The sequence below is a fragment of the Hyperolius riggenbachi genome, chromosome 3, assembly GCF_040937935.1.
Source record: "Hyperolius riggenbachi isolate aHypRig1 chromosome 3, aHypRig1.pri, whole genome shotgun sequence".
Classification (NCBI taxonomy): Eukaryota; Metazoa; Chordata; class Amphibia; order Anura; family Hyperoliidae; genus Hyperolius; species Hyperolius riggenbachi.
In genome coordinates this window covers 412,857,541-412,880,954 of record NC_090648.1, presented here as the reverse complement: position 1 = coordinate 412,880,954, position 23,414 = coordinate 412,857,541, and the positions used below count along the sequence as shown (strand labels likewise).

At 40.8% G+C, this 23,414-nt stretch overlaps 1 protein-coding gene across 1 annotated transcript in view; it reads left to right on the top strand.

Annotated features, from left to right (window-relative positions):
- The first annotated feature begins 6,569 nt into the window (after positions 1 to 6,569).
- SEPTIN8 (septin 8) overlaps positions 6,570 to 23,414 on the top strand; it is a 117,458-nt gene continuing 100,613 nt past the window's right edge. Inside the window, exon 1 of the mRNA XM_068273703.1 lies at positions 6,570 to 6,894. Coding sequence (XP_068129804.1) covers positions 6,865 to 6,894 — 30 coding nt within the window. The 5' untranslated portion in view covers positions 6,570 to 6,864. The remainder of the gene's footprint in view (positions 6,895 to 23,414) is intronic.

Here is a 23,414-nt window from a genome sequence, read left to right as displayed (position 1 = left end):
GGCAGCTAATGAATACACAATGAGCAAGAGAAGGGAGGGGGGAAAACAAGAGTTAGGAAGGATATGATGTCAGCATTAGCTTGGCAAAATGGCCACTGCCTGCAATAGGATTTTCTGCTTTTCCTTTATAAAATTCACAGGAATCATTACGTGGATAGCACAATACATCTGTTATGTAAGTAGAAGTAGTATTTATCTACTTATATATGTGTTTTTTATTACTAGGTTAGCATGGGTTTCGCGTGTTCTTTAAAGAAATAGCATAAAAAAAAAAAAACTTCTTGCTAACATCTTCACAGAACATAATGCTGAAAAATTAATAAAGTAAATCACCAGAATATTAAGCATATTACCCCCTTCTCTGTCATCTCTTCAGCATCTAGAACCATGTGTGGGAAGGTAGCTTCTGCCTCGTGTGTCTTCTCAGGAGATTGGTAGGCTTGTGCAAACTATGAGCTTTCAGCACCTACTTTTATAGTAATTGGATGCAATATGGCTGCCTAATCTGGAATTTCCCTGAATCCCAGGTTCTGATTGGCTAAAGCTTCTCTGCATCAATGCTTTATCATGTTTTGAATACCTAAATCATAATATTATTGTTTATAAATTCTGATTAGGTCATTTCTGACGCAGTTAATTAAAAATGGACGTCACCCACCATCTTGTCTGCTGGTTGACTTTTTTGCCCCAGACATTGAACTTCCAAACAGTAAACAATGTCATTCATGATGCATTTCTGATAATGTGTCCTTCTACTAATTAGTTTGGAATGTGTCTCTTCTTTCCCAGAAATAAGATTGGTCAGGTTGACAATAACACAGACCAGTAATAGTCTTTAGCAATTTAAGGCTTATTGAAACATACAGGGCATCTAATATACTTATTTAAATGTACAGCTTATTATATACTTCTTCTTTAAACAATTAATCAAATAAGATATAATTGCATATTAACCCATTCGCGTTCCGTTGTTTTCACTTGAGAAATGTTCACCTCCCATTCATTAGCCTATAACTTTATCACTACTTATCACAATGAACTTATCTATATCTTGTTTTTTCCGCAACTAATTAGGCTTTCTTTGGGGAGTACATTTTGCTAAGAGCCACTTTACTGTAAATGCATTTTAACAGGAAAAATAAGAAAAAAAACGGAAAAAATCATTATTTCTCAGTTTTCAGCCATTATAGTTTTAAAATAATACATGCCTCCATAATTAAAACTCACGTATTGTATTTGCCCATATGTCCCGGTTATTACACCATTAAAATTATGTCTCTATCACAATGTATGGCGACAATATTTTTTTGGGAAATAAAGGTGCATTTTTTTCCGTTTTGCATCTATCACTATTTACACGTTTAAAATAAAAAAAAAATATAGAAATATTTCATCTTTACATTGATATTTAAAAAGTTTAGACCCTTAGGTAAATATTTACATGTTTTTTTTTTATTGTAATGGTTTTTTTTTATATTAAACATTTTATTTGGGTATTTTTGGGAGGGTGGGATGTAAAATATAGTTTTATAATGTAATTGTGTGTTGTTTTAAACTTTTTTTTTACTTTTAGTTGTAGTTTTACTTTTTGCCCACAAGATGGAGGCCATGAGTTTGTTTACATGACGTCACTCTAAGCGTAACACACGCTTAGAGTGACGCAGAGGGGAGGCAACGGCCAGAAAAAGCACAGCTTCCGAGAGAAGCTGTCGCTTTTTCAGCGGGGGAGAGGAATCAGTGATCGGGCACCATAGCCTGATACATTGATTCCGTGGCTACCGGATCCGCGGCCGGGAGTGCGCGTGCACATGCGCGATCGACCGCGGGAGCGCGCATGGTTCCTGGACGTAGTTTCTACGTCCAGGAACCAAAATAGGTTCAAATATAATAATATAAAAACATTTTCCATAAATTTGCCTTTCTTAAGAAGATATAAATATAATATTTTCAACTGCCAGATGTCACCATTTTAACATCTTTAATTAATTGGGAAAACCCCTTCTTTTTGTTTTATATTTTATGAGGCCTGTTCCCAAAACATAGCATATGTTATCAGCTATGAGTGTTCAGCTAGCTGAGATGGCCTTGTAACAAGAACACGTCAACAATCCTCCAGAACCAAAAAAAACCCACGAAAATGTTTCACTGGCCCAAAGTATCACTGGCAGAATCCAGCATTTAACTGTATTTCAAAGTATTACATTCTATTATTTGTAATTATGGGGTTTAACAATAACTATTTCTTTCTTTATAAGGACTGTATTGATTATTAATATTTAGATTATTAAGATTTATGTGTAATAACTGAGCAAATGTGTGTGTATATATATATAGAGTCTGGAGCCTTGAGTGCTATGTTTGCTGAACTTTAATTTTTTAATTTTTTTTGGACAAGTTTTTTTATGCCACTTTTTTCTGCATGGTTTCCGCATGTTTACTATGTAATTACGCATGTTTCCCAAATTTTTTTACGCATTCTTCCCACATGCGGGAAACATGCGGAACATTTTTAGTGAATGTGGAAAAATGCGGAAATTATCACTGGCGGTAATATAGCGGTAAAAAATCTCTTACCGCATGTGTGATTGTGAATAGAGCCCATAGTCAGGCTCTGCATCTGCTGGTGACATCGCTGTGAATACGATTCATGAACTTCCTCTCTTCACCAGCAAACGTCAGTATGAACTCATAATGAATTATGTTGTTTCTCTGTCTGCCAGCAGACGGCTCACTCTTCCAGAACTTGTTCTCCTCTACAGACTGTTGTTGGGAGGAGATTTGAATAATCACCTGATGTCTCTGCACAAGGATAAAAGCCAAGCCTGAGCACTACTCCAGTGCTAGCTCATCGTATCTGTGTTGTGGCTCTCCAAGTCTTCTGGTCTTGTATCCTGTGTTTTTGATTACCTGTGTATGACTTTTTGCCTTGCTCTCGACAATTCTTTGCCTAGCGACTACATTGTATTATTTGATATCCTAGTTTATGTTTTGCCTGTATGACTGCCTGCCCGTTAGCCTGATCCTTCTGTACTGTGAATTATATCTTGTATATATTTGTAAATATCTACCGTGTATATATAAACTCGGTTCCGGGGTCTGTGTGCACACAATATATAAATACACTGGGTTGCTCTGCATTATTCCTTATGCAGGAAGATCTATTTGTATATGCTCCGGATTGCATGTGTATGTTATGCTACGTACACACATGCGACAACGATCGTTCGTTGTCAATGACGAACGATCTTTTAATTGACGAAAGAACGACCGAAGTAAAGTTAGTTGTAAAAAGTGTGTAACGATCACATCGTTAGAACGAACGTTACACCACGTAAAAGCACTTAATGCGCCTGCGCATAAAATTGTAAAGTTCCTTGGAGAAAAAGAGAAATGCGCATGTCCAGCCTGGTACGAACGATCGTTTCCAACGATGTACCACTTTTGCTAACGATCGTCGGTGGTAAAAATCCGCCAAGACAGAACTTTGTTTTGTAGCGATTTGCCTCGTTCGTCGTTTGCCTTAATAGTCGTTGGTTCGTTTTTTGTAACGATCGTCGTTGGTAAAGATCGGGGAACGATCGTTACAAACGACTATAGTCGCATGTGTGTACGCACCTTTAGTCTCAATACAATTGCCTGCAGAGTTATCTTGTGTTTGTGTGAGCTTATTATTGCATATTATTACCATTGCTGTGCATGAGATTATCATTGCATATTATTACCATTGCTGTGCATGAGATTATCATTGCATATTATTACCATTGCTGTGCATGAGATTATCATTGCATATTATTGCCATTGCTGTGCATGAGATTATCATTGCATATTATTACCATTGCTGTGCATGAGATTATCATTGCATATTATTACCATTGCTGTGCATGAGATTATCATTGCATATTATTACCATTGCTGTGCATGAGATTATCATTGCATATTATTACCATTGCTGTGCATGAGATTATCATTGCATATTATTACCATTGCTGTGCATGAGATTATCATTGCATATTATTACCATTGCTGTGCATGAGATTATCATTGCATATTATTACCATTGCTGTGCATGAGATTATCATTGCATATTATTACCATTGCTGTGCATGAGATTATCATTGCATATTATTACCATTGCTGTGCATGAGATTATCATTGCATATTATTACCATTGCTGTGCATGAGATTATCATTGCATATTATTGCCATTGCTGTGCATGAGATTATCATTGCATATTATTGCCATTGCTGTGCATGAGATTAATGTACATTGCTGGTCACGTTCCTTTTTGTTCTTGGTTAATAAACTCTCATTATTCATTTATGCCTTGTCTCAGTAGTTCAGTCATTTCCTGACCAGTGAAACTTCCATTTGGTTGCAGCATTCATGCATTGCTCATAAAGTGTCTCATGCTGGATGTGCAATGCATGATTTTGTATGAAACCCTTACAGATGAGCTAGCCCACTCTGTCACCAGGAAATACTGAAATTAATTTGCTCAGGCATGGGAATTAAATGGACTTATGCATCTATTGATTACTTATCCTTGGTAGCAGAGGATGACAAAGATTATTGTTTTGAAGTATTGTCAGAACATTCCCATGAGGAATTATTACAAAGTATTATACAAATCAGGTCTTTTGTGCAGTGCAAAGTTTTTACAGACACGTTGTAGTGAAAGTGCAGCATGCTGTCCGTTCTACGTTAGACTGTTTGCACATGCTCAGTGAGGGGCGGAGAGGAGGCGGGGAGATGCCGCTACAGTAGCCGCGCACACAGCTACTTAATATTCACTGCACTGGCGGCCGCTGATTGGCCGGCGGGACCACGTGATGCGGAGTGTCTCGCTCCGCATCACGTGGTCCCGCCGGCCAATCAGCGCCACTCTGGGAGACCTTATGCGGATAGAGCCGCCTAACATGGCTCACTCTAACGTCCTCTCCCGCACCACCATGCGTTGCGTTAGGGGCACGTTATGCGACCATAACGTCCCCTAAAACGCAACATCTTAGTGTGTAAGTAGCCTTAATCTTTACAAGCCTACATCCTTTCCATTAGGAGGATGTGTGACATACTGTATATATCCACATATAAGCTGACCCGTGTATAAGCCAAGGCACCCATTTTAACCTCAGAAACCAGGAAAAAGGGATTAACTCACATATAAGCCCCCTTCCCAGTTTAGCCTCCTCCACAGTAGCCACATGTGCCACAAGGATGATACAGCTGTGTTTCAAGATGCCACTAGATGGCGTCATAGATATGAGACATAGCGATTTTCACACAGGAAGGATCCCTCATCATTGCACCGCTGACATGCTGCTTGCATGCTCCTCTCCACAAGCCAGGGGACACAGGTAGTCTTGAGCAGCGCACTCTGCACACCATGTTGCAGGGGATGAGGGGCACAGACACAGCAGGGAGTGAGCTGGCAAGAGCAGGATCACTAGTGCATGATCCTTATGCTCCTCTGCCAGTAACAAAACCTTCACCTTCAACCCCCACCATCTATTCTTCTTTTTATTTTATTTTTCACTCAGCTTTAGCACGATACCCAATTAAAATATACCGTAACAGGTTTCATAGGTGCCCTCTTGTGTTGGGAAGTGTTTGCAACATAGTTAAAAAATAGTAAAAAAAAAAAATCTTTATTGCATATCAAAATTGAGCAGATATAAACAATCCATGAACATCTTACCTACACTCACTCACACATACCCCCATCCACACTTACATCCATCCATATTCCTCACGAACCTCTTAGGGCTCCTTCACATTACACATCACCCGTAAGAGTGCTTGGTAATTTAGTTTGCTTCCCATTGACTTAAATGTAGTCTGAAACCTTGAGCCCTGTGTTTGCTGGACTTAAAAAAATTTTTTACAATTTTTTTTTTTACGCCACCTTTTTTACACATGGTTTCCACATGTTTACTATGTAATTACACGTCTCCCCAATTTTTTTTTTTTACGTATTTGTTCCCACATGCAGAAAACTTGTTTTTAGTGGATGTGGAAAAAATACAGAAATTATCACTGGCGGTAATATAGGGGCCAAAAATCTCTTAGCGCATGTGTGATTGTGAATAGAGCCCTGTATGACTACACTTTCTGAGTAATTGATATACTTTTAGTCCCCCTAGTTATCACATGCCAAGTTGTACTTCACTCTGCCTCCCGTAGTGCCAACAGTTGTTCAGTAGAGGGCAGCAGAGAAGCACTGTTCTCTCTCTAACAGTGTGAAATTTGATAATAAACATTTATTTTAGTCAGAACACAAAGCAATCTCCTTTCATCTCTGCGCAGCCATTTCAGCACGACGTGTGACAGCAGATAGTGTTCTCCAGATCACTATCTACAGTGTGGGCAGCAGACAAACCTCCATCTGTCCCTTCCATCCACAATGCAATGACAGCATCACAAGAGTGAGCAGCAGCACATCGAAGTGCGCATGCGCAGTGCTGCAGGTAGTTTTTTTTTTTTTTTTTTTTTTTTTGACGGGTGGTTAAAAGCGACACCACACTAGACTATAAATCCCAGCATGCCTCACTTTCAGGGGGTGGGATTGGGTCGGATCATTAGAAAAAAAAAATAAAAAAATAGGGCGCTTTGGAGGCTGCCTTTGGTGGTGTATTTCCCATATGTAGAAGGCGCTGGTACATAGATTGTACATAGCGCTGCATAGAAGCACAGACGGGTCACAAGCTGGGTGGGAGGCGATAGGGGTTCTCTAATGCAGATGGGAGTTTCCAGGAAGTCCAGTGGCCATATTGGATCCCATTGAGATCTATGAGCTGGGAGTGCATCAATTCACAAGAAAAGAGCCAGGGAGAGACTGCCGGTGACTAATTCATTCACACGCCGCCATGGCAGCCACTGATGTAGAGCGGGCTAATGTGAGTAGCACCAGTGCTGGGTGCGGGAGGGGGGCTGCTGGCCGGGGTACACCCCTCTGTGCCAGCACTAGCCGGGCTGCGCTCAGCAGATGAAGTGTCCACCACCAGCACACGCTGCTGCAAGCTGCTCGCCAGCCACATACCCAGGACAAAGTTTCCCGGCCAGCCGAACTTGTGAAGCATGTACTGTGTGACGAGACGGAGCATTGCTATTTGCTCTACATAGTTGTTGTGGATTGTCTTACGGTGGGAAGGAGCTGGCGGGGAGCCGGTGTTCCAACTAACTAGCATACATTGACAAAACCGCATACTGCAGAGTTACATTTAGTAACCATGTTCCATTCATGTTCGCTGTGTAGTGTGTTTCTAGCATGTGTGCAGGCAGGTACTCCTTGTGTCACCATCACCAAGTCCTCCTTCCTGTTACCTGGAAGTGGCACAGGCATGCACATGTCTACCTTACCCATGCTGGGTGTAAAAGGGTGGCCAAACTGTCATACTGGATGAGATATCTATGTGTGCAATAGGAAGGCTGATATGCTTGGAAAGTATGTAGTTGTTTTGAATTCCTAATTAGTACAGAGGCAAGTTAATCAGTTTCAGAAAGATAATGGTTATAAACGAAAAAGGTCAGTTCCACTACATTTCTAACTTTGTTTCTTCCCATGCAGTAAATGCCAGTCTGCATTAAACTACTGTACTTCTATTTACAAATTGTTAGCCCAGTTGTATACACAATATTCATAAGCATAAATATGTAATTTGTGTACAATTATAAAAGTTAGAAGAATGCAATATAAAAGTACACACTGAAGCTGGGTGTTCTAAGCCCCCATTGCCATAAATAAATATGTGCTGTGGAATGCAGGTCTCCACAATAGTAGTTCATATTAGTTAGCTGGTCAGCAGTGATCTGTGCAGCAACAGAACATTCACTCCATAAATACAAGTATTTTTATTTACTGTGTTTAAGTATATTATGTTTAGTAATTATTTAGTATTTATGTAGTGTGCATAGACCAAATTTGTCAATTTAACTAGTGATTTAATCATTAGCTTTCTACAATTGATTAACCCTATGCAGAGTTCAATTCAGCTTCTGCTTCTGATTTCTACCAAGCAAGCACTTTACAAGACATCAAATTTTAAGCTGATCTCTAGTAATTAGTACAGGGTTAAATGGCTCTTGACCTCAGTATGTTGAGATGCTGACCTTCTCCTTGAAGCCTCTTGTGCCTGTTAGCTGTGTTATAGCAGGTCTGGTCCATGTTTGGTGTTTCCAGGTAGGATTATCTTTGCCCTGCTTGGCTCTGCAAGGGACTTGTGTAAAGTGTATTGCACAATCCCACAGCATCAGAGCCTGGAATTTCAATAATGGAAGAAACATTTTGATTGCTTGCTATCTCTGTTTGCCATCTCATAAGTGCAGGAGGATGGTATGCTACATTAACAGGTTCCTTGCCAAAGTTAAAGCTATTTGAATTAGTGTAATGTACAGAACTGGTGTTAGAAAGTGATTTGATAAGGGGCCTTATATATAAAAGTGTGATTTGCCCCCAAAAAATGTAGAAATGCAAAAATAAAGCAGTGTTCGCTTTAAAGTTCACCATCGAATTACCATTTTCTTAGCCATATCCCCCAATTAGTGTAATGGTACGTACACATGTCCGATTGTCTCCTGCTGGGATCGAGACTCTGTCTCTAATATTTAGTGGGTAGGTGGCACAACCCACACTGCACAACAGACCAGCTGCCAAAGGGGAGGGCTGGGTGAATGGGACAATGCGCTCTGGGGTCACTGGCATGCCGGATCTTTAGGTGATGTTTTGGGGATGTGGGAGAGACCCATATATGGGCTCCAAGCTTCAGATCATAATTTTAACTTGGGACCCCAGTGTTGCATGGCACGTCCTGCCACTGTACTACATGTGTTTTCTTTCTGTGCTATTCACCTTTTAATATACTACAACAGGATCAGTTTCAGGAAAGCTTGATCAATCTGTCTGTAAAATGCACACTGAGCCATATCGGGAATTTGGGCTCTGCCATAGACTGCAATTAATATTGCGACAATGGTGTGCCAAGTGTATAATTTGGACATCGCAGTTTGGTTATCGCATGACTGAACCCTCAACAATAGCGTGCAAACTGTCTGGACCCCGGAATTCAAATGAAAAATCATGCGGCAGGGTTGAATATTGGTGCTGGGGTTCGACTACTGCACAGTCAAACGCTGGATTGTAGCCGCGCACATATAGCCGAATAATTGTTGGGTAAATCTATATCTGAATACTGTTATCGGCTGCAATGGAGAGGTATTGGTATGGTGCTCAGGGATAGTGGTAATGGCAAAGGAGGGTAAGTGCCAGAGGGTGGGTGGTGGGGAGCTTAGTTTTAAAAAGAGACGGTAATCGCGGCCATGCACATTTTTGATATTAAACTGTTATGATTATGACTTGTGATGTTCAAATAACGGCAATACCCAACACTGACTGCTTTCTAGTTAAAGGTTTAGTTTAGGTAAATTGAGGTTGAATCATGTTTTTTGCAAACATCTGAAGATCTATGTTAATCTTAAATAGAACTTTCCTGGACTCTTAATAATTTTGGTGTTACTGGAAGTCTGCTGTTTTAATCATACTTGTATTTTTGCTGTTGTGCTCCCACACAAAGAAATGATGGCCTGCTGAACTTTTAATCCTGTTTATTATGGAATCCAGTTCATGTTCAGAACTGCTTCCAATGCAGTATAAGTGCACAAATAAAGCACTGGTTTATTAAACCTTGCCATGGGAAAAATAAACCAAGTCAAGTTGTAAGGAGGATTGTTACTATATGTCCACTTGTTTATCTCCTCATGGGTTGTTGCTTCTGGTATCCTATAAAGCAGGGGGCAAGAACCTTTTTGGCTGAGGGCCATAAACCTTAAAATGTAATTCCGTGAGCCATACAATATGTTTCAAAATGGGACAGTAGGGCTCAAGTCCCTGTTGCCATGGTGATGTGTATACAGTTGATCTGCCAGGCAGCGGAAGTGTCAAACATGTCTTCAGCTCCTCTTGGATTTCAGCAACATCAGCAATTTTCCTGAGAGCCAGACTGCAGCAATACAGACTAAGGGCTGGTGCACACCAGAGTGGTTCTGGAGCGTTTTTTAAAACACTTGGGGATAGAAAACTGCTTGGCTAATGTATTTCAGTGGGCTGGTGCACACCAGAGCGGTTCGTCTTTTCCACAAATGCAATCTCGGGGACTGCAGCATTTTTTAGATTTGTGAGGCGTTTCTGCCTCAATGTTAAAGTATAGGAAAGTGGAAAACCGCTCTGAAAACAGCTAGATCAGAGCGGTTTTCCAGGCGTTTTTATTACAGTAGCTGTTCAGTAACAGCTTTACTGTAACAATATGACATCTTCTACACAAAACACTCCAAAAAACGGTAGGCATGTTTAGCAAATCTCTCTAAACATGCCTAGAATCTCTTTGAAATCTCCTTCAAAAACCTCTAGTGTTTTGTGGATCTGCTAGAGGTTTTTGGTGTGCACTGGCCCTAACAGCTTGTACAATTAGCTAGCTGACTTGGGGATTGATTCACTTTGTAGGACAAGATCCCCGCACTTTGGCCCAATAGGCTGCCTGTCAAGTGGCAGGCAGCCTATTGGGCCAATCAAAATGCGAGGATCTCGTTCTACAATGTCACTGCACCTCACAGGGTCCAGAATGGGACAATTGGAGCAGCTGTTCGTTTTGGGGTAGCGTGAGTAAGTTAGTAGTGCATGCTATAACAGTAGCGTGCACTATGAAAATTTTACTTGCACTGCCACACTAAGCTGCTCTGCTTGAGTAGTGTAGCTTAGTGAATCAACCCCTACTGATATGTCTGTGAGACAGATGTTGCCATCAAAAGGGCCACATCTGGCTCCCGAGCCATAGGTTCCCTACCCCTGCTATAAAGCAGGGCTGTGGAGTTGGAGTCGGCAATTTTGGGCACCCGGAGTCAGAGTTGGAGTCTTGTTTTCATACACTTCAGAGTCGGGTGATTTTTGTACAAAATCCACAGCCCTGTTAAATAGACTAAGGAGTCAGAGTCGGGGTCATTTTGGTTACCCGGAGTCGGAGTTGGAGTTGGAGTCGGAGTTGGAAGATTTTTGTACAGACTCCACAGCCCTGCTATAAAGTGTGATGGTAGCACTGGATAACTTTTTATTACGGCTGGTTGATCGTCTAAAGCCTTGTTTTGTATTTTATCTAGCGCCAAACTAGCAGAGGAGTAGCACAATCAAATTTTCAGTCACATTTTAGCAAAATGTTAATGCTTTACAAGGCATTTCAGTCGTTATAGTTTTGATTTAAAATGGATCTAGGTCTGATCAGGCCATTTGTTCCTTGTGTAGTCAAATTAAATCTATGTACCAAATAGACTTTTGTAGCCTAAAGCTACGTACACACATACGACAATGATCGTTCACTGTGAACGACGAACAATCTTTTAATTGATGAAAGAACGACTTAAGCAAAAGTAGCTTTTAAAAGTGTGTAATGATCTGATCGTTTAATGCACGTTCCGGAACAACGTCACAGTAGAATACAGGAAAATGTGTTTTCTGCGATCGATGTGATGCCAACGACCGTTTGCCTCACGTCTAGCCATTATGTCTTCTGTACAGTGAAGATGGCACATACTGTTCCTGGAAGTGATATCATAGGAAGTTCCGCCCGCACGTAATGGACGGTTCAAAATGTACATTACACTATAAAAGTAACGTTACGTATATTACATTACAGTATTGTGGCATTGCCACAGGAAGTAGTTATGGCAAACTTTATACCTGCATTTAAAGGGGGCTTAGATGCTTTCCTTGCGTTGAGACATCCATGGCTACAATTACTAGGTAATGCCTAATGATGTTGTTTCAGGGTTTTTCACCTTCCTCTGGATCAACAGAGATATGTGAGGGAGAAGGCTGGTGTTGGTATTGTACTTTGTTCTCTGGTTGAACTCGATGGACATATGTCTTTTTTCAACCCAAATAACTATGTAAGTACGAGAGCTCGTACTGTAGGTGGTAGGTAGAGCATTTAGATAATACAGCGTTAAAAACACAAAAAAACACTCTGTCCTATTTTAGTGTCCATTAAAACTACAAATATGGTATAATCATGGAGCAATTAACATGTCACAGGACACAATCATAGAACGAATATTAAATAACGAAAACCACGTGTTTGTGCTTGCGCATTGATATGAAAACTTCTATGGAGATATAACGAAATGGGCATGTCAAGCCTAGTACGAATGACCGCTTTCTAACGATGTACTCGTTTGGCAAACGATCGTCATTTAAAAAAAAATCCACCAAGGCAGATCTTTCGTTTTTTAACTATCTAGCTCGTCCATCGTTTGGCTTAATGATCCTGGGAGGTTTTTTAAACGATCGTCGTTTGCAATGATCGGAACGATCATTTCCAATGATTATAGTCACGTGTGTACGCACCTTTAGGTAGATGATCATGAAAATAAAGCATAACATGGTTATCGGAGTCATTTTCCCCCAGTAAGGTAGATTGATCTCATGCGACACAATTGTAGTTCCTGTGGCGGTGAACTCCTGCATGCTCCTCCCCCTTTCCCCAGTGCAACACAACCGGGCTTTGCAGCGGTGATGCAGAATTTATGTACAGGGTAGGATGACTTGTCTATCATGTATATGGCTTTAAATCTGACAATGCTTGTTTTTGCCAGCTTTGGTAATCTGTATGCATTGCATGTGGCAACTGATCAGGCTCAGACTTTCATTCTGCTACTCTTATTTTCAAATGAACGTTTCAATATTCTGGTTCTTGGGCAGCTGACAATATTTTTGCTGAATAACTTGTAAAGTTTGATTTATGTTTGCTAGTGAACAGTTACTTGTTAAGAGAATTTGCAAGAAAGGATGTGAGTCACTAAAACAATTGGAGCAGATTTTCATCTTTAAAAATGTTTTAAAATAAAAATAAAATCCTGATGGTGTTTTTTGCTTAGCCATAAGTATTGGAGAGCTTTATTGCTCTATTCCATTCAGGTAGCTGAGCAAGTAAGTGATTATGAACAATGTAGGTGAATACACACATAATGAATGTTGCCCACAAGGATCAAAACTCGATCCCTCAGGCAACAGTTTTGTAAAGCTACAGTCTCACGCTGTGTTCTGTTACTGTGGAGGGACTACATAGCAGCAAACGCTGGAGAACAATGCACTCAGTTGAGATGATTTGGGACTCTGGATCTCTTGCCAAAACATTGGGGAGGTTGTACACATGAGATATATATATATATATATAGAGATATAGAGATAGAGAGAGAGAGAGAGAGAGAGAGAGAGAGAGAGAGAGAGAGAGATTTTTTTGACTGTGATGGAGGTTAAGTAAACTATAGTAGTTGGCACCAGAAAAGCCATTCATCTCTAAGCTTGTGTCGACCAGCCTCATGGAGAATGATGGAGTTTGTAACCAGGGCTATGGAGTCGGTACAAAAATCTTTCGACTCCTCAGTTTATGAAACTACTACTCCGACTCCGGGTGCCCAAAATTGCCCCGACTCCTCGACTCTGACTCCTTAGTCTAATATTTAACAGGGCTGTGGATTTTGTACAAAAATCACCCGACTCCGACTCCTCAGTTTATGAAACCTCCGACTCCGGGTGCCCAAAATTGCTCCGACTCCTCGACTCCAACTCCACAGCCCTGTTTGTAACTTTGGCATTTTGCTAGAGTGGTAAAGTAACACAAAATATCAGCAATCACTTATGGAGTGAAGTGGACCTATAGCAGAACTGTGGTAAAAAGCCTTGCGGGTTTTTTGTTTTTTTTGCCTTGTACACTATTGTGCACCAGTGTGCCAGAATGTAAAGATGCTAGGCAGAGTACCAGAGGAAACCAACATCCTCCAGTGGTAGACAGGTCATGTGTATGCTAGGAGTGTATTTTATCCCACAAGTGGGGCTTGCACTCTTTTGCAGGTAGGCACTTGACTGTTTTTAAAGTGGACCCAAATTAAAAATACAAGATTTCAGAAATATATTTTCTAAATTTATAATAAATAGCAGCCTTTTTCAGCTGCATGATGACAAATATAAAATATTTTACATTTATTGGAGTAACTCCTCCCTTCCTTTCAAATTGCCGGGATTTTTCCGGCAAACTGGTGGAGTAGATGGTGGTCTGCAATGGAGGAATTGCTAATGGCTGCCCCCAGTATAACCCTAGCTATGAAAAGAGAAGGGTGAAAAGCATGCACTGAAATGATCATAGGTTTGAAGGAGTGTTTATTTATCTTTGTATGTGTCAGTGGTGCAACTAAATATTTTTAATTAAAAGAAATGTTTGGTTTGGCTCCGCTTTAAGTAGCGCTGTTCATTTCCTTGCCATGTACTTATTTAATTCATTTTTGGTCAGCTGCTCCCACTTAACAGCTTGGTTTTTGGTGTATGTGCAGAGCTTCTGTTTGGGTTCAAGGTGCGTTTGCAGTTTGTGGGGGGGGCTCAGCGCACCTCTGATTCGAGGCCATTCGGAGGCGGCCTGGTGATGCGCTGATCCACCTTTTGTGCAGAGTACCAGAGGTGCCCAGGTTAAGTACGTTTTTTTTTATAGTTCCATAGTTGGTGTGGTTGAAAAGACATCTAAGTTCAGCCAGAAAAGAACAAACGGGAAAGGGACAAAAAGACTGTCCTGAACCTCATATACCAGTTGATCCAGGGAAGGTGAAAAACCTTACAAGGCCTGCACCTGTTAGCCTTAAAGGGACAAATTCCTTCCCGGCTCCAGATAGCAGTTAGATGATTCCCAGAATTGTTCCAGAGATCTACCTAGTAATTATAGCCGTAGACACCCTTCAATGCAAGGAGAGCATCCAAGCTCGCTTCTAAGAAGTCTTTAAGGGCCAGTTCCCATTGGATGCTTTGCCACCGTGCAGTGCAAATGCCGCATCGCACCACCGCAGACACCCGCATGTATGTCAGGTCGGGCCGCGATGCGGCTTTATACAATCCCTATGGGGCCCGCATGTGAACTGCGGAAAACTGCGGCATGCTTTCCATAAATTAGTCGCACCGCATTTTATTACAACTGGAAATTTGTGTCAATGGAAACGGTCCCCTTGACTAACACTGACTGCACTTTGCATGCAGTGCGGTGCAGCGATCACCCCACATGTAGTGGAAACGGGCCATAAAAGTTCAAGTCCTTCTTCTACTTGCAGCTCTGTGGTGGCTTCTGACCCCATAAATAATGGAAGCTACTTGGAGCCCTTAGAAGAAGCACCGACTGTGGAATGCAAGGAAACCTGCTTCTGATAGGCCTACCTGCACAGCATGTGGTCTGTGATATCACATGGTACACGGGCTGGACACTATCAGAAGTCATTTTACATAGACTTCACTGGTGTCACGGAGTGCACTAAATTGCTTTATATTTGTCTGCTTCAGAGGTGGCAGAAGGCCCTCTTCACTTTATAAATGGGATTTTTTTTTTTTTTTTTTTTTTTTTTTTTTTTTTTAGTTGATGTGTGCAATTTGGTGGTGCTTGCTTCACTGTTTTTTGCAAAAACAAACCTTTCATGAAAATTCATTATGTGAAAGAGAATTGCATTAAAATCTGTGAGACCTCATAGTGATCTACTATTAATCCCCATAACTGGAGTCTGCCATTCTTCAGTGTATGTAAGAATGGTTCTTGGTTCCCAATAATTTTTTCCTGCTTCCAAGTGTCATTTTGATTTGAGCTGATTTGCCGCCGTATCAAATGGGACTGGTTGTGATGGGGAAATGAGCATGGATGCTTCTTGTATGCATGGGCGTCCACAGAAACATTTTCTGGGGGGTTTACAAGCCGTGTGCTGAAAAAATGGGTGTAGCCATGGACCAGGATGTTGGTGTGGAGCCAGATTTACATGAACCTATGAACTTAGCACCTGCGGGACATTAGACTAGGACTATAGTAGGGACTACATTGTAAGCACCTCCAACACAGGTACCCCCCACCAGTTTAGGTAGTGACAGAGAACCACACTCAGTCAGTCGTTACCGTCTTCTCCCCCCCCCCCCCCCCCCCCCCCCACGTCAGCCGTCCCAGCAGCCAGTGTCCAGACCTCAGAATCAGCCGGCGACCAGTGACAGCGGGCCCTTGGTACCCCGTGGATACTGCCCCGCATATGCGGAAGTTATGTCACTGGGATGGGCTGGAATGCAGCGGGACGGCAGGGGGTGAGGGGGACTGACAGCCAGGAGGGGGAACAGCTGGCCGGGGGGAAATGATGCCCTACCTTGCCGTATGCTGCGGATGCCCATGCTTATGTCTTCCTGGGCTGCAGTTGTCTAACAGTAAAAGCTGCTCTTGCTTTGAGGGCTGATGCCCATTAATTCAGTAACTAATATCACATGACCAGAGATGGTGACAGTTGGCCAATGGAAGCAGCTTAGTGAGGCTGAAAGGAGTGGGCACAATTTGACTCAGGCCAGAGTCTCACTTAATACACATGAGGCAATTTCAGAGCAAAGAAAAGTGAATGTTTTTGTCAGACATACATTATAAGGAAGTATTTTGAATATTTGTACAGGTTGCTTTACTTGACAGGCTTGGAATACAGGCTCTCCAAAGTATACAGTATATTAAAGGTGTAGTAGGAGCTGCTTTACATGGTCTGCTGCCCTGCATTTTACTGCAGGGGACAAATCAACTGGCAGCCAAGGATTTCCTGTGGCCTTTGCCACATGTTCGTATTTTTTTTTTTCCTCCCCCAGACGGCAGAATCTATTGCCATTCATAGGATGCTTAGCATGCAGCAGGCCCTGTACAGTGTATTGGACCATAAATACGCAGAAGTTCTCTGGGATAGTGTCAACCCAGCATAAAATGGCTCTCATTTAAACACTTAAAAATGCCCCCCCCCCCCCCCCCCCTCAGCCATTGCTTCATGGATTGACATAATCTTGTACTTGGTAATGGCATAAAAACGGTTTAACCTATTGTATAGCAATTGCAGCTCAGTTCATGCTCTTGGGGTTGGTCAATCCCTGCAACCTGTCAAGAAATGTGTCTGAGCCTAGTTATCATAGTCATTTCACACTGCGTCGATTGCAATGCAACAGATATAATAGGGTCACATTCTGCTCATTAGTGGCGTGGTGTTGGAATAACTCAGTGAGTTTACGAGGCGATGTGCACAGTTGTAGTGAAGCATACTTTTCATGATATGTACAAAATACTGTGGGAGGCGCCCTTATGACTCAGGGTATACAGCACAACATAGATATATTAAAGGTAAGCGTAAAACGTCTTACCTGGTGCAAAGACTCACACACAAAGGTAGTAGAATTCAAATTCTTGTAGCGTGCTGATACAATAAAGTTGTTACACAGCGTCTGCCCGTTGTGTTCCTTTCTTTGTATCGCACGCAAACTTATCTTTAATAGCGTGTAACAACTTTATTGTATCAGCACGCTACTTGACCTGAAGAAGCGACTTGTGGTCGCGAAACGCGTTGTCCTTAGTGCGATAAATAAATTTGAATTCTACTACCTTTGTGTGTGAGTCTTTGCACCAGGTAAGACGTTTTACGCTTACCTTTAATATATCTATGTTGTGCTGTATACCCTGAGTCATAAGGGCGCCTCCCACAGTATTTTGTACGTATTAATACCCCACAACGTGGGGTTATATCATTATAGTTTATAGTGGTATGTTTTTCCGGGAACGGCGACCGACAAGGCCGAGTGGAGACGGTACTTCTCCACATGCGCTGATGGTGGTTGCCAGATAAGCAACCCAGAATTGTGAGTATATTTTCACTACAATAGACCAAATTACGCAACGATAATACTCGATATCGGGCTCCCGGTGTCCTTGTGCTTTCTTGTTTCTACTAGTACTACTATTTTCATGATATGCATCACATTGCATTTTTAACTCACAATGGCCTCAATTCACTAAGCTTATCTCCTGTCTTTAATAACTCTTCTAGAGTTGTTACCATGGTGACAAGGCATGTAGTATTCAGGAAACATTTTACCTCAGGCAAACCTAAAGTTAACGCTTCTGTCTTTAAAGAGAAACTCCAACCAAGAATTGAACTTTTTCCCAATCAGTAGCTGATACCCCATTTTACATGAGAAAGACAATGATTTTCACAAACAGACCATCAGGGGGCGCTGTGTGACTGATTTTGTGCTGAAACCCCTCCCACAAGAGGCTCTGAATACCGCGGTACTGCTGGCAAACTGCCACAATGTAACAATGTTCAGAGACAGGAAATAGCTGTTATTAGCTGTCTAACAGACAGAGCAGCTAGAAACAGCTAAATAACCTGCCCACAGTAACAATGTCACCATGTAATACATGTCAGAATGTGAATCTGGGAGAGGAAAGATTTTACAATGAGCAAACACTGACTAAATCATTTATACATAATTATGGTAAAAAAGAAGCACTTTTTTTACTACATTATTTTCACAGGAGTTCCTCTTTAAGTTAACTCTTTAATCCTTAAAATAACTCCAGAGTTAAAGACAGGCTGTTCATTAACCGCTTGTGAAAATAACTACAGAGGAGGTAACGTAACTACAGAGGAGGTAACGTAACTACAGAGGAGGTAACGTAACTACAGAGGAGGTAACGTAACTACAGAGGAGGTAACGTAACTACAGAGGAGGTAACGTAACTACAGAGGAGGTAACGTAACTACAGAGGAGGTAACGTAAGGAATGAAGAGATAACATAACTCTTACTGTGTGGAGGTAAGTTTTCTCTTGCCTTATTATCTCCAGCATGATCTTAGTGAATTGAGGCTAATGTGACTTTTCAACATCTGCCGTTGCCATGTATTTTTTTTTTTTTCTTTTGGGATGCACAACGCAATGTGCACTATGTGATAGAAGCCTAATAGAACTTCTGCAGATATTTGTTTTTAATATAACACTACTACAGTACTTGAATTTATTTTAGACTTTTTGGGGGGGGGGGAAGATAACCTTGATTTTCATGTATTTAAAATACAGTACTCCTGAAGATAGACATTTTGGTAATTGGCCTTATTTTTCTTGACTCTTAAATTGTTGTTGGCACAGTGTATGATGATATAATTTTGAAATAAAGGTATTATGTTTGTTTTTTTGTTTTTTTTCTTCTTCTTCTGTGTGAACAAAAAAATGTTAGTTGTAAAAATGGGGTAAGAATAGATTAGTGGATGTGGTCTTAAAGGATGCCAGAGGAATACTCGCCTATAGAAATAAGTTACAGGACTGTATGGGCAGGAGTTCTCATACCCTCCACTTTGAGTCTTTCAATAGAGGGCTAAGAGTGCTGACGGCTCAGGCACACGATCAATAGCTGTTTACAGCTGTTTCCAACTGCGCCCCCCCCCCCCAAAAAAAAACCATCTACTCCCACTGACATCACCTGCCAGCAGGAAAAATGACCCCATGTGATGTCAGAATGTAAATCAGGGAGATAATAGCTTTTACAATGGGCAAACACTGACTAAATCATTTATACATAATTAATGTAAAAATGAAGCACTTTTATTTATTACATTATTTTCACTGCTGTTCCTCTTTAAGGCCCTGACTTCTAAAAAGGGCCATGGCTAAGTGAAACTCTAATGCAGAATCTGATTCATTAAGCTGCACTGCTTAGCAGCACAGCTTAATGTGAATGAGCACCCGCTTTCCCTGCTTTACATAGCACTGCCCGCTGCTATGTAAGTGTGCTTTACCTTAGTTACGCACATTGCTTACATAGCAACGCACGTTTGATATGAATGTCGGATCCTTACACACGTGTATGGTGGCTTCCCTGTCTGATCTTTTGATCCCAGTGAATTCTGTCAGGTTTCCTGTTCTTGTCACATTGATGAGTTAAATAGCGGCTTGATATTTAAAACACTGTAAAGCTGAATTACATCATTTCCCATTATCCATGGCGGCCTGGATGGGGAACAGTAAGTAACACGGCCGGGACTTGTGCAGCAGCAGGATCAGCCATATGCTGGCTGTATCCTGCGCCCAAGTCTCCCGGCGCCGATTCATCTCGTAAGCTGCTAGGCAACTGGTATTGTTTAAAAGGAATAAATATGGTAGCTTCCATAGGTCTCACACCTCGGGTTCCTTTTTAAAGGACAATTGAAATTATGGATATGGAGGCTGCCATATTTGTTCCCTCTTAAGCAATACCAGTTGCGTGGCAGCCCTGCTGATCCTCTGCCTCTAATACTTTTAGCCACGGACCTTGGCCACGCATGCAGTAGATCAGGTGTTTCTGTTATTTTCAGATCCAACAAGATTGTCTGCATGGTTTTTGGTATTTATTCAGACACAGCTGCAGCCAAACAAACCAGCAGGACTGCCAGTCAACTGGTAGTGCTTAAAAAGAAAGAAGTATGGCGGTCTCCATATACGTCTCAGATCAGTTGTCCTTTTAAACCTAGATGCAGTGCCAGCCTCCTTGTATGCCAACCACTGACCACCACCATCCCCTCACCAGCCAGGCCATTCACAGGGCAAATTAGAAAATCATGTCAAAACAAAAAAAAGTATACCCTGTAGTTACCTGTTCCACTGGATGACAGGTCTCCAACTCCCCAACACTGACAGGCTGATGCCTCCTGGACTCTTAGGCCACTGTATTTACCACATGACTTGCATTTGAACTGTGAGTGCAAGGAAGCGCCAAGCTTCTGATAGGAGTAGAGATGGTCAGTGAGAAGTACCGTACGTGTTATCACAAATGATGGTTTATGCTGCAATACCCAGGCGGCACTAAATACTACTCCCCCTCCCCCCTGAGTTGCAGCAGCTCTGAGGGTGGTGTAATGCCGGGTCTGGCGATCACCGAATCCCCAAATTACTCTTGTGTTGCTACTTAATTCTGCTGCTATGATGGCGTCCAGCTTTGGCGCTGGAATAAACGGCTTCGTTAGGTGCAAATAATTCTGGCAAGCAAATTGTATGCAATGTAGAATTGTGCCAACCATATATGGCGAGTGAATCTTCTTTGGCTTAATTCCAAGTTGCATATAGCTTGCATGAAACTGGCACACAATCCAGAACTGTTTGCATCTCATTGACCAGCTATAGTGAAGAGATTTAGTAACATGAAACTCCAATTTAACTGAATTTTTACTAAAGGGGCATACAGACATGCGACTAAAGTCGTTGGTAACGAACGACTAACGATCGTTTATAACGACGATCGTTACAAAATAACCGCTAACGATCGTTAAGGGTAACGATCAGCGACTGAAGTCGTTGCAAACTGGAAATCCGTCCTGGCGGATTTTTTGTAACGACGATCGTTAGCAAAAGTACGTGTGTATGCTGATCGTTACAAAAACGATCGTTCGTTAAGTACCGTACATGCGCAGACAGAGAGAGAGAGACAGAGAGATGTATATAGATATATATATATGTATATATAGATGTAGATAGATGTATAGAGATATATAGATATATGTTGACATAGATAGAGATATATCTATCTATATCTCTCTCTCCCTGTGTGTGTGTGTATGTATATATATATATATATATATATATATCTCTATCTCTATCTCTATCTCTATCTCTATCTCTATCTCTATCTCTATCTCTATCTCTATCTCTATCTCTATCTCTATCTCTATCTCTATCTCTATCTCTATCTCTATCTCTATCTCTATCTCTATCTCTATCTCTATCTCTATCTCTATCTCTATCTCTATCTCTATCTCTATCTCTATCTCTATCTCTATCTCTATCTCTATCTCTATCTCTATCTCTATCTCTATCTCTATCTCTATCTCTATCTCTATCTCTATCTCTATCTCTATCTCTATCTCTATCTCTATCTCTATCTCTATCTCTATCTCTATCTCTATCTCTATCTCTATCTCTATCTCTATCTCTATCTCTATCTCTATCTCTATCTCTATCTCTATCTCTATCTCTATCTCTATCTCTATCTCTATCTCTATCTCTATCTCTATCTCTATCTCTATCTCTATCTCTATCTCTATCTCTATCTCTATCTCTATCTCTATCTCTATCTCTATCTCTATCTCTATCTCTATCTCTATCTCTATCTCTATCTCTATCTCTATCTCTATCTCTATCTCTATCTCTATCTCTATCTCTATCTCTATCTCTATCTCTATCTCTATCTCTATCTCTATCTCTATCTCTATCTCTATCTCTATCTCTATCTCTATCTCTATCTCTATCTCTATCTCTATCTCTATCTCTATCTCTATCTCTATCTCTATCTCTATCTCTATCTCTATCTCTATCTCTATCTCTATCTCTATCTCTATCTCTATCTCTATCTCTATCTCTATCTCTATCTCTATCTCTATCTCTATCTCTATCTCTATCTCTATCTCTATCTCTATCTCTATCTCTATCTCTATCTCTATCTCTATCTCTATCTCTATCTCTATCTCTATCTCTATCTCTATCTCTATCTCTATCTCTATCTCTATCTCTATCTCTATCTCTATCTCTATCTCTATCTCTATCTCTATCTCTATCTCTATCTCTATCTCTATCTCTATCTCTATCTCTATCTCTATCTCTATCTCTATCTCTATCTCTATCTCTATCTCTATCTCTATCTCTATCTCTATCTCTATCTCTATCTCTATCTCTATCTCTATCTCTATCTCTATCTCTATCTCTATCTCTATCTCTATCTCTATCTCTATCTCTATCTCTATCTCTATCTCTATCTCTATCTCTATCTCTATCTCTATCTCTATCTCTATCTCTATCTCTATCTCTATCTCTATCTCTATCTCTATCTCTATCTCTATCTCTATCTCTATCTCTATCTCTATCTCTATCTCTATCTCTATCTCTATCTCTATCTCTATCTCTATCTCTATCTCTATCTCTATCTCTATCTCTATCTCTATCTCTATCTCTATCTCTATCTCTATCTCTATCTCTATCTCTATCTCTATCTCTATCTCTATCTCTATCTCTATCTCTATCTCTATCTCTATCTCTATCTCTATCTCTATCTCTATCTCTATCTCTATCTCTATCTCTATCTCTATCTCTATCTCTATCTCTATCTCTATCTCTATCTCTATCTCTATCTCTATCTCTATCTCTATCTCTATCTCTATCTCTATCTCTATCTCTATCTCTATCTCTATCTCTATCTCTATCTCTATCTCTATCTCTATCTCTATCTCTATCTCTATCTCTATCTCTATCTCTATCTCTATCTCTATCTCTATCTCTATCTCTATCTCTATCTCTATCTCTATCTCTATCTCTATCTCTATCTCTATCTCTATCTCTATCTCTATCTCTATCTCTATCTCTATCTCTATCTCTATCTCTATCTCTATCTCTATCTCTATCTCTATCTCTATCTCTATCTCTATCTCTATCTCTATCTCTATCTCTATCTCTATCTCTATCTCTATCTCTATCTCTATCTCTATCTCTATCTCTATCTCTATCTCTATCTCTATCTCTATCTCTATCTCTATCTCTATCTCTATCTCT